At 40.6% G+C, this 12,688-nt stretch overlaps 1 protein-coding gene across 4 annotated transcripts in view; it reads right to left on the reverse strand.

The window, feature by feature from the left end:
• Positions 1 to 12,688, reverse strand: part of unc5a (unc-5 netrin receptor A) — a 398,198-nt gene that overhangs the window by 49,844 nt on the left and 335,666 nt on the right. For all 4 annotated transcript variants that reach the window (XM_057851224.1, XM_057851223.1, XM_057851222.1 and 1 more), the window contains one exon: positions 11,805 to 12,038. In XM_057851224.1, coding sequence (XP_057707207.1) covers positions 11,805 to 12,038 — 234 coding nt within the window. The remainder of the gene's footprint in view (positions 1 to 11,804; positions 12,039 to 12,688) is intronic.

The raw sequence follows: 12,688 nt of genomic DNA on the forward strand, positions 1-12,688 counted from the left end.
TTTTGGACACTAAATATGGTAAGTTAAATAGGTATGGAGGTAGATTTGTGTCGTTACTATACAGTCAATAAAAAAGTTGCTTCAATCAAATAAAAAGTTGCTTCAATCAAAATATATATTTTCAATCGAAGAAAAAGTCACTTCAATAAAAAAAAACGTGTTTGAATGCAAAAATACATTTGAAACTCAAAAAAATATATTTGAAAACTATTTTTCTTTGAAATTTTTTTTTTTTTTTTGGATTAAAGTCATGTAATTTTGCATTTGGACCACATTTTGGCTAGGACATGTGTGTCTTTATTATTCGATCGAAAAATAAGTTGCTTCAGACAAAAAAATCTATTTTCAAAAGAAAAATCACTTCAATCAAAAATTTAAAAAAATCAATCGTAGAGAAAAAAGTTTGAATGTGAAAAAATATTTGAGACTCAGAAATTCGCATTTGAACACTTTATTTTTCATTCAAACTGTTTTGTTTGATGGAAGCAATCCTTTTTGTGTTTGAGCCATATTAGGGGTAGGACATTTGTGTCAAAATCATTCAATCGCAATAAAAGTTGCTTTAATCAAAAAACTTTTTAATCAAAGAAAAAAATCTTTTGCAAAAATATGTATTTTTTTATTTGAAATATATATAGTTTTATTGAAATGTCACTTTTTTGAAAAACAAAAAGTTTTAAACTCTTTTTTTCAAAATGGAAAAAGTTTTGAACGCACTTTTTTTTTTGAAGTGGAAAAAGTTTAGAAGGCACTTTTTTTCGATTGAATCATTTTGACACAAAGATTCAACTTCAACGCTAGTTCCGGTGTGTTTGAGTGGCAGGTGAGTACGCCAATGGCATAAAAGTATGAAGCAAGCATAATGGCCACTAGGGCTCCATCCAGCCATCGGAGTCTGCTGGAGTCCAAGCCAATTTAGGGCACCGGAACGGGGGTGTGACATCGGCATTTCACCGGAGTACAGTGCCCTGCTGCTTAATGTGATTCAACACGGCGAACTTCACCCGCTGCCCCGATGTGACGGTTGGCAATTGGTTCCAACCGGAGTGTCCATGACGCGCCGGTACAGGAGTGGTCAGCGAGTGGCCCGACACTAGCCTGCTCAGTAAGCGAGTGGACTACCGGTGTAGGCGCACTATCCTATTCCCCTCACTATCCACTCGCGGGGGCCTGCACTTGTCAGTGACGTTCCTTGTTCTCACTATATGATTATACAATTTTAACATTTGTTAATAATACGCTCTGTGTGTAGTATCATCCATCGCTTTTCGTTTTTAAATGGGCACTTTTAAGCGAACGCAAGAAGTTACAACGGGAACATTTTTAAACAGGCATTTCACGGGAGAGCATTTCGACTCTTCGGCCAATCATATAGCGAGAGCGAGTGGATAGTGAAGGGAAGAGGATAGTGAACCTACACCGGCGTCCACGTGGGAGCCCCGTCGCTTCAGCTTTGAATGAGTTTCGTGTCATTTGCGGGCCGTCCACTTGCCTGCCGGCCTCCGCGCCTGGAGGGTGATATCGGGGTCCGACCAGTGTGCCACGACAGGGCAACGAAAATATATATTTTGATTGAAGCAAGGTTTTATTTGATTGAAGCAACTTTTTTTTTTGATTGAATAATAAAAACATATCTACCTCCATAAATAGGCCGCCATGCCAATCTTTTTTTTTTTTTTTTATATTTTACAAGTTAGACCTGTTGAGAAACTAATTGCTGACTGTAAGTCCCACCTGTGGTTATGTGGACAATTGCCCGTGCTGTGCAGAGTATAGCCTAAATAATTCTAAATTGTTGTCATAACATTCATACCATGGATATTATTAGAGGTGTGCAAAATTTCCGATTCTTAGATTATTCGCGATTCGGCCGTGGAAGATTCGAGACCGATTCACAAACATCCAAATTCCGATTATTGAAATATGCCAAGTAAAGCGGAAGTACAACACACTCAGCGCGCCGCGCGGACTTCGGGACGGAACGGAGCGGGAGTAGCTAAACATTATGCTTCTCATTAACCGGCCCCTCGGGTAATGCCAACGCTCAACTCACGGCTCTAGCTCAACTCATGCCACGAGATAAAAAAACACAACAACATACCTGACTGCTGCCGAAAAGCTGCTACAAGTACAGCTAAGCTACATAATGTTACGGTAGATACCATTTATATAGGACTAGATGGATTATAGACTCGGTAGCGGTAGCAGCACATCTGCAAAAAGCTAGATGCGGGCGTTAGTAAACGGCCGCCATCGTAAAGCAGTAAACTTCCCTGCAATGCTGTTGTAGCGAACCTTCCAAGCAAACCTAATTAACTTTTTATCTAAAATACTCCTAAATCGGTAAAATATTGACTTGAATCTATCTTTAAAATAGTTTTAAAACTTTCACATGTCAAAAGTAGACAAAAGGGAAATTATGGAATAACGGGAGCAATTTTAACAACTTTAACGGTTGATTCACAACATTAAATTAATTGAATGTAGTTTAAAGCTGCTGATACAGAATGGGGACTGGAGTTTTTTTATTTAATGTTATTTTTGTATATTTGTTTACTGCTATATGTTAACTTGATACTGAAATAGTAGTTTGGTTTAGCCTGAGAGTATTTTTGAACAATTTTGGAACTAATGTACAAAACTTTATTTTATATTAAAAAAAAAAAAAAAAAAAAAGGAGGGGGGTGCATCAATAATCGTTTTATAATCGAATTGGAGCCTCTGAATCGTAATCGTAATCGAATCGTTAGGTGCCCAAAGATTCCCAGCTCTAGATATTATGATTTTAATTTTTTTATGATTGTTTTGCTGGTACTATGATTCCATCTCTCTTGTGAAGAGTCTTTGTGTGGCTTGTAAAGCGCTTTAGAAATACAATGTTTTATTATTATTATTATTATAATTATTATCAGAAATTGAGGCTTATAAGACCCACAGCATGGCATGATTTCTGCTTATATTCCAGGACCTGTGTCCGTCTCGTCATCACTGCGCTGTCATATGTACTTTGCGTTCCGACACCTTATGATTTACAAATTAAGCACTGCCCTTCGGGTTCAGTGTAACCGTACCGCACGGTGTTCAGTCATCCAATTAACCATGTAGCTCATCGCTAACACGTAGAAGATTTTATAATGAATGGAAATGCCAGATAAGCGTGACTGCATGACAATAATCAACAACGACATAGTGTTCAACTGCAGTCCTGTGGGTAAAGCACCATCTGCTGGTTTTGGATGGTCACCACTCTACTTGGCCCCAATGCAAACGGAATGCTAAAAAGTACATTGGATTTAAACCAGTCGTTTATAGGTATTTTTGCCAGGAAAATGGTTTAAAATACATTATGAACATGTTTTCCATCACAATGATGTGATGTCAGGCTGTAAATATCAGAGCTAAAAATATATTAAAAAAACAGGTGGCAGTTTAATTAGAAGCTGGTTGGAGGCCTATCTCGGTAGTGCATGGGTAGGAGGTTCACTGCAGGTGTTCAGCGGGTGGTGGGATGGCACAACATCAGTGATGCTCTCCCACAGGGCAAGCGGGGATCATCTGAGTGCACGGTGAGGTCAGACTCAATCCACTCACGCCACTTCTGCTGCCACGCTAGCCTTGGCAAGGCCCATCAAGAGCGGGACACACATAAAATATTAATTTCATTGGTCTCGGCAGAGCTCTGCTAACATACGTAGCGCATCAGACAGAAATGTCACTGCTTCCCCATAGCCCCCATGCACTTAGAATCAAAGCCAATAACATTGCTTCTACAGTAATCTGCTGTAACTGGGAGATGAGAGATCGCATGGTATGGCGTGCCTGCATGTATGCATGTATGGATGCGGAAGTATTTATGGCGGCACTGATGCAGGCTTGTCAGAGCAGCCGGCGAGGAGATTTGAGAGGAAATGTCAGCCTCTCTTTTCATTCTATTGCTCTTCCTGTCACAGAGTAGACAGACAGCGGCAAAGGCAGAGCGTCTCTTTTTCAGCTGTTCTCATCTGCCGCCGCAAGTACGTGCTGTTTAATGACTGAGAAGTTGGCTTCCTGTCTGGAAAACAAGGTGCAGAGCGTTGGCAGACGGCAAATGCTGTAATTTTACTCACGTATTGATGGCGCGCTAGTCTCCATCACCACTCTCACCGAACCCCCTGCATCTCTAGCACCGATGCACACAACATTTAACAGCAGCCGTGGTAGAGTCTAATCATAAATGGTGCATTTTAAAGACAGTGATTAGTGATTAGGCTGAACTCTCCAGGGAGGTTTAAGCTCCACTCAAAGTGGTTAATGTACTTGCTAAATGAACTGCTCCCTCCATAATAGCATCAAAAGCGGTGTGAAGTCGTGATTACCAAACAGTGTGGGCCACATTCTAAATCACTCACTAAAAAGTACAGAACCCTGGAGATGCTGTGGCTTACCACAGCACCGGGTTGTGTGAGAGACGGCGAGCTAATGCACTCAAAGGCGTCGGGGGAGCCGCCGAGTTGGGCAGCGCAAATGCTGGAGTCCACATGCTCCCGTGTCCTTTCCCTGGCTCCGAGAAGTTGAGAAAGAGATGGGCAGACGGAGAGACAAAAAGACGGGAAAAGTTTCCGCGCAGCAGCAGCAATTTTCCCACACAGGGCACGGGAGGTCAAATCAGCAGTCAGACTGCAGGCAAAAGGAGTGGTGAGCTGCATATGTAAAAAGAACCTTATCATGACTGCTGCTTTGATAGCATGCAAAGTCAACACAACCTCTATGTGGTGCAGCTTCCACAGCACAAGCCTTTACAGAACTTTGTATAACCCAGACTCCCCAAAAAGTTGTATATATATCCAGAGCATGGTGATAATCGATACGCTTTTGACTACAGTACAAAAAAAACATTGAAGGACCGTAACCTTCAATATTTCAGGTGGCACCGCACAGAGGAAACTATCAGAGCACAGAAATGCTTTGCAAAATAAAATTGTTGTTGCACTCAAAAATGTTTAGGGCAAAGGTTGGATCATTCATGTGGAATGGAAAGGGATTCAACACAGCACAGCATCTAGACTTTAGTTGTACTGAAGCAGACTTACATGGCAAATGTTCATGGCTAATGCCATACAACGGTCTCTGCTGGATGTAGTGTAACCACCTATCCAGTATTAGGACGTACACCCAGTCTTTTCAGTGTCAGCGCTGACGAGTTGGGATAGTGAGGAGGTTAGCCACACGGTTTCTAACTGTCATATGCTATTGTTTAGCCACAGCTGGATTAATTACATCATGATAATTCATCCTTCACACAGCCGCTGCGAAAAGAAATGTCGTTTAATCCATCTGCAGGCGACCGGTGGATTTGCATTTTACGACACTTTGCGCTCATGCCTCAAGGGAAACGCAGTCTTCCTGAAGGCAAAACACTACTGCTTTTGTCCACAAGAGTCACTACAATTGACCAAAACCAAGTCTTGCTTTAAAGTAAATCTAACTCACCACCAGTGTTGTTATTCTTACTTTAAAAAGTAATTACAGTTACACATTACTTCTCCCAAAAAGTAATTGCATTACTAACTCAGTTACCTGAATAGTAATGTAAAAGTAATGAGTTACTTGGCAAAGTAACTGGTGATAATTTTCTTTTTTTTTTCTCAAAAAAAAAAAAAAAAAAAACTGGTCACACAATGCGAAGTTTAAAGGTTTTTTGGGACAATTGGCCCTAGCCCAGTTCTTTACCCGAAACTTAACTAGACACTGGGGTATTGCGGATATTGTGATAACTAGATAGTAACCTTTGCTATGTGTGGACAGTGTTGGGCACATTACTTTAAAACAGTACCTAGTTACATTACTCACTACTTCTTCCAAAAAATAACTGAGTTAGTAATTGAATTACTCTATAGTAAAAGTAACTAGTTACTAGGGAAAGTAACTATTTCCGTTACTTTAAAAAGAACTTGTTGTATGTCAAAGAATTTGAAATTTTCTGAGCAGTATTCGAGTCAGTGGAATAGAGAAGAACAGACAGGTAGTTAACTTGTTAGGTAAAAGAACTTGTTGTATGTCAAAGAATTTGAAATTTTCTGAGCAGTATTCGAGTCAGTGGAATAGAGAAAAAGAGACAGGTAGTTAACTTGTTAGGTGCTTCAGCAGATTTGAATTGCTTACCACAGATGTCGACAAAAGCTTTGCCCCGGGACATATATTACACATTACATACAGGTTCTTTCCTTTAATTCCGACAAACTTGAAATAGTGTCTATATCTCCACCTCTTAAAGGACAATTTTTCTTCTGACTGCTCTGCCATCCCGACCCTGTGCATCTGTTTTGCATGTGTGTTTGCCGCACGCGCTGTTCCGGTTTGCTTGTGAAATCACCGGCTCTGATTGTCTTACGACGACACACGACTCTAACCCTCAGCCAATCACAATCACTTCCATCGCATCTCTCGAGGGGCTGCATTCAGGTAAGCTAGTTTACCGACAATTCACGTCACCTTCAAAGCGTCTGCCGTCCTCAAGATGGAAGCAGAATTATTGCTGGCTGACAGTGGGAGATGAGAACGAGGCTAGCATCAGGTGTAGCAAACACAGAAACGTTACCAAACTTTGGAAAGCATTGTCTAATTGAATGAGCAGGGACAAACAGCTTGGAGTCAGAAGTATGTGCGCTATTCTCGAACCTGAACGCACCCCAAGTTTTGGATGACAAATCAATAGAGCAGAGAGTCGACTCGACACGGCTGGTTGTTTCTTCAATTTATTCAGAGTAAGTAACGCACCGCTTTTGACCGTCAGTAACGGTAACGGCGTTGTAACGGCGGAAAAAGTAATTAGTTAGATTACCCCGTTACTGAAAAAATAATGCCGTTACGTAACGGCGTTATTTATAACGGCGTTACTCCCAACACTGTGTGTGGAAGTCATTTAATGTTCTGAATAAACCGTTAAGGTTGTTAAAATTGCTCCCGTTATTGCATTAGTTCCCTTTCAGTCCACTTTGGACATGTGTAAGTTTTAAAACTGTTTCATCATTTAAAGATAGAGTTAAGTCAAAATTTTGCCGATTTAGGAGCATTTTAGATAAAGGGTTACTTAGGTTTGCTAGGAAGGTTCTCTACAACAGAGCTTTCCTATGAGGTCTACTACTTTAAAGGGATCCTCTATTTTTAAGACAAGTAATTCTTAAAAGATAAATGTTAGTATGAGTTATAATAATTTGATATTAATACCCCTCTTAATGTTTTTGTTTTAATAAAGTTTGTAAAATTATTTTAAGTGATAGGTCGCCATTCTTGTTACGTCGCAGTGCGTGACGTCACTGGTCCCGTTGCCGAAATTCCAGCGTGTCACTCGTTAGCTTTCCCAACATGTCGTCAGTTCTACCCTTCCTATTTGAACCAGATCCGAAAAGTGAAGAGCAGGACAGCACTGTCGGTCGTTCACAAGACGAGCTTCAGGGAAAAATGCGTGCAGCAAATACCTTATAAGAAAAAAAGTTGGGCAAAACTGGTGATGCGAGAGTGAATGCTGCTTGGAACTCTGGTTGGGAGTGAGAGTGTATGCTGTCCGGTTTTATTAGCAGATATTCAAAGTAAGCATATTGCGTTTTCAAACTTATCCCAATATAATTATGTAGATTGTTAGCATCCAGAACTGTCGTGTGCTTTACATACAGCACAGGCCAAAGAGCACACCTTGTGTAATCCATGTCTTGTAAATTGTGACGCGTGGTAGCTAGGATACGTGTATAAAAGTACCAAAAAGGGGAGAAGCTTCCATTTATGCACATTTATTCACAAAAAATAATATTTCCACCTTGACCACTCTTCACTCGGGAACTCAGCAGTACGCAAACACGCGTTCCCTGACGAACTCCCAACATGGTTGTAAGGTCCACGTCAGAGTCACTGTCGTCACTGTAGCGTACCATAGTGCTTTAATTATTTAGTATGATTTGGGGAAAACCCCCACGAAGAATAGTCAACATAAAAGATAGCAACAGTAATCCAAATCCGCGTTTTTTACTCACTCGAAGATCCGGGAATTAGACCAATCCCATAGCAATGTTGCAGCCGTCGATTCCACAAAATAGACTGATCCGAAAAGCCGCTGTGGGACCGACGAATCAATAAAATGGACAGATCCGAAACCAATATTGCAGACGTGGTGGGACCTTCGGATCCAGAAAATAGATGGATCCCTTACTTGACTGAGGATCCAGGAAAAATGTTCGGGCGCCAGTTGTAACGCGTGGTGTAGGGTACGTGCATACAGGGACCAAAAAGGGAAAGAAGCTTCCACTTATGCACATTTATTCACTAAAAATAATAATTCCACCTTGACCACTCACTTCACTCCCCTTGTTCCCATTTGACTGGAAATTGCATCCAAAAGCAGCACATCGTGGCATTTTACTTCGCGAGTTTAGGCAGCAATAAGCAATTTTTTAACACGCTACAAATTTGAAAAGATACCAATTACGTCATCACTGCGAGCCCGCAAACCATGGCGCCAACTAACGGTCAAAATATGGACTAAATATTATAAAATATTGTCATTGATTTAACATTTTATGTGTTTCTAACAACATATTTTAGTATTTTAGTGTTTTAGAGAACAATTGTGGTTTATTAGAGCCTACATGTATAAGTTAGAGGATCACTTTAAGATGGTGGCTGTTTACTGACGCATCTAGTTCTTTAGATATGTTGCTAATGCCACTGTGTCTGTCATTTGCATCTAGTTCTACAATATACGATTTCTACCTTAGCATTATGTGCACGTAGTTTGTCGGCTATCGGCTACAGTCAGGCATTATTGGAGCCACCTAGCATCGCGTTTGCAACGGCGTCCCCACTCCTGCTCTGCTCTCTCGTCTCCGTGAGTCTTCTGGCGCCAACTTACATTGTAACGCAGAGTAACGCATGCCTTTCCCGCCTCAGTAACGGTAACGGCATTGCCAAGATGAGAAAATTAGATTACCCACGACTGAAAAAAATAACGCCGTTATATTCTAACGCCGTTATTAACAACACTGCTCACCACACGCTGAATCAACCTTTTTTTAACAGCGGCCTCTCCTAAAACTTGACAGCAAATATCATTGGTTCTTCCCCAATCGTGAAAGGTTTCTTGGCTTTAACAATACGGTTCACCAAGAGGTACGATGCTCTCAGTGCATTCGCTTTTGTTGCCTCGTTTGCTAGCTTTTAGCGACATATCATATAGAATGGACTTCTGGCTCAGCAGGGGGCCTTTTCCCTGTAAAAAAGCTGTTCAAAGACGTCTGTTTTTCAGTCATCTTCGCTAACGTGTGGGCAGTGTTGTCACAGATTACATGAAGAAGTAATTTAATTACTGATTACGCCTAAAAAAAGTCATATAATGGAGAACCGTACATAGATATAAAAAAATAGATGCTAGCTCCAATGATTTCAATGATTTATATATCTATAGAGTAAACAGTCATATTAATGTGTCAAGAGGCACTGGCCAGATTGCGTTCGTTAACAAATGATTCATTATTTCTCTGCGGCCCAGTAGCAAATGCACCACGGACTGGTACCAGTCCCCAGCCCGGTGGTTGGGGATCCCTGCAATACGCGTAAGCTTAATACGGGATGCGTACTTTTTAGGGTTGTTCCGATCATGTTTTTTTGCTCCCGATCCGATTGCTTTTTTTTTTTTTTTTGCTCCCGATTCAATTCCAATCATTCCCGATAATTTTTCCCGATCATATACATTTTGGCAATGCATTAAGAAAAAAATGAATAAAACTCGGACGAATATATACATTCAACATACAGTACATAAGTACTGTATTTGTTTATTATGACAATAGATCCTCAAGATGGCATTATATATTATTAACATTCTTTCTGTGAGAGGGATCCACGGATAGAAAGACTTGTAATTCTTAAAGGACAAATGTGACTTTGTGTATTGTGACTAAATATTGCCATCTAGCGTATTTGTTGAGCTTTCAGTAAATAATACTGTAGCCATTTAACTGTTCTGCCCAAATGCATGATGGGAAGTGCAACCATGACTGTGCGAAGTTGCACCAGTTGATATATCTTCTCTGCGTTGGGAGATAACATAGGGTGTTAAGAAAAAGATCAACTACTACATTACTTCCCCACATTGCTTCCCACGAGATTTCTAATTGTTGAGAGGGGGATTGTAAGGCTTTAGTTATTTAAAAAAATGCTCCAAAGACTGCAAAAATTCACTCTACTCATTTTACACTGCCTATTAGCTCTATATATAGGTAAAACGGCGCCATTATAGATTGAACGCAACAATGCGTGAGTGGGTCGTGCAGTGCATGCGTTAATTGCGTTGAATATTTTAACGTGATTAATTTAAAAAACATTAATTACCGCTGTTAACGCGATAAATTTGATAGCCCTACTTTAAGCCAAAACTAAAGACTCTGGATGAGTGTAAGACATTTTGTCTGTAACGTTAAATACAATTAGAAAACGATTTAATTAAAAAAAAAAAAAAAAAAAAAAGGCATGTCCGATATTTTTTTGCCGATTCCGATACTTTGAAAATGACGTGATCAGACCCGATCGATCGGGATGCCGATCGACCGGGACATCTTTAGTACTTTTGTTTATGCGGGACGATTCCGTTTATCAAGGGACAGCTGGCAATCCTACCTCCAGGCCACCGGGATCAATGTCATACTCTGCATGTCATTATTTAACTGAACTTTACCAGCAGTCACACAAAGGCATTCAAAAGTTTTCCGTAATTTCCATCCTTCAGTTTAAGCCTGTGCTCGACTCTCATCAACTTCAGCCCCGAGAGCCCTCACCCTCTTTCCTTGTTTACGCCCCACTGCTGCTCATAGATTTTGCTGGTGGCGGTCATGTGGACAATGAGGTCGGCCATTACAGCCAGCAGAAGTGGACTTGAGTGGGAAATGGTGCTTGTGACTGTGGGTGGTGTCAGATGAAGAGGAGTGGGCCGGCTACAAAGCGAGCAAGGGGGTTGCTGGGAGAAGACTGGGACAGACTCTCCTTTTAATTTACTAATTAACCATGCAAATGAAATCTTAACCGAGTACTCAGAGGGAGCCCCAGGGGGAGGGAGGAAGGCATTAGCACTTGATTATACCATGTCCACGTGGAAGGCAGGATGGAGAGGAGAAATACGGCGGTGAACAAAGTGAGGCAAAACACGATAGCCTGAAGCAGCTGAGCAGCACCAGCCGTGTACACAAATACAGTACACACACACAACCAAGGACTGTACACTGTCATTAACCAGGACTTTAAGCATTGTTTCACATCCACAACTCACACAATGGCAGTTCCATGTAGTTAAATCAATTTTGTTTACTGCTTTCTATTCTAGCAAGCTGAAAGACAATATAACAACTAGAAATGCAATGGTCACAGACAACCACAATTGTTCATGATTCTCTATAGGTGCTATAAACCTGAAAAACAATCTGTTCCCAATCATTGGATTTGAAAACTTACTACTGATTTCCATGCATTATTGATTTTTTAAAAAATGAAATATAAACAGCAGTAACAATATGTATGCCTTAATAATGCAATGGGACAACATGTGATATGTATAATTAAATGTATGAATTGTATTTTCACAAGTAAAATCGTTGAATGTATAGAACACTACATATTGATGAAACAACCGCATACACAAAACACCCTAACAAATCCCCCAAAACCACATTACGTAACAGCGTATATATGAAAGACTTAATTACACCGTTCCAGCCAATTTTTGTCATTATTTCATATTATTCATATTTTCCATTTAAAAGCTGCAAGTGCACCAGCGACTGTACCTTAAAGACATCCTGCGTGTCATCCATGCAGTAAACCCTGATGTTGTACTCCAGCGTGGAGCAGTAGGCGTCGGAGAAGAGCACCAGCCTCAAGCGCTTGGCAGCACCCATGTGCAGAGACTCTCCCACCAAGGCAAAGGTGCCCAGCTGCTCCGAAAACAGCTGGCATGTCTCGGCCTCCAGCTGGCAGTAGTAGGGATCCGACACTAGCTCCTCACCCATCAGCAGGACGTCCTGTAGAAGGTGAAGATCAAGTTTATATAGCCCTGAATCATCAAATGATCCCAAAGACACAGACTGTGGGTGTTTCTAACTTACTTTTCAACATGTTTCCTAGCCACCCATAGCATCAAGTAGATTTAAGTGTGTAGCACCAAACTATCGAGTGGCAAACAATAGCTTTACAAGTACGTGCACTTCAAGTTTCAGCCATATCCATTAGGAGTGGGAACCTCTTGGTACCTCACGATACGATACGATTTGCGATACAAACTTCACAATAACGATGATCTGACGATATGGTGATACAACGATTATCGATACATTGGTCAGGAAATCATTCTAGGATATCCTACAAACAACTAATAAACAGAAAAACAAGCTTCTGCTGTGAATTGGAATGAGTTTATCACTAGTAGACGTCCAATCCGTTTGAACTGGGAGGGTGGCTGCCACTTCAAACTATTTCAGTTATTTATTTTTTGTTATTTTAATATTACATTCGTGTCGAAGTTCCGATTTGCAAATACTCGTATGTGGGAAAAAAAAAAACCTGTTCAATGGAAATAATATTTTTTTAACCCATACATCTCAAAATAACAATTTGGAGCTATAATTGCAATACCATGATACTGTGAAACCACGGTATTTTTGCTTAATTTAAG

This window comes from Corythoichthys intestinalis, chromosome 11 (genome assembly GCF_030265065.1).
Source record: "Corythoichthys intestinalis isolate RoL2023-P3 chromosome 11, ASM3026506v1, whole genome shotgun sequence".
Classification (NCBI taxonomy): domain Eukaryota; kingdom Metazoa; phylum Chordata; class Actinopteri; order Syngnathiformes; family Syngnathidae; genus Corythoichthys; species Corythoichthys intestinalis.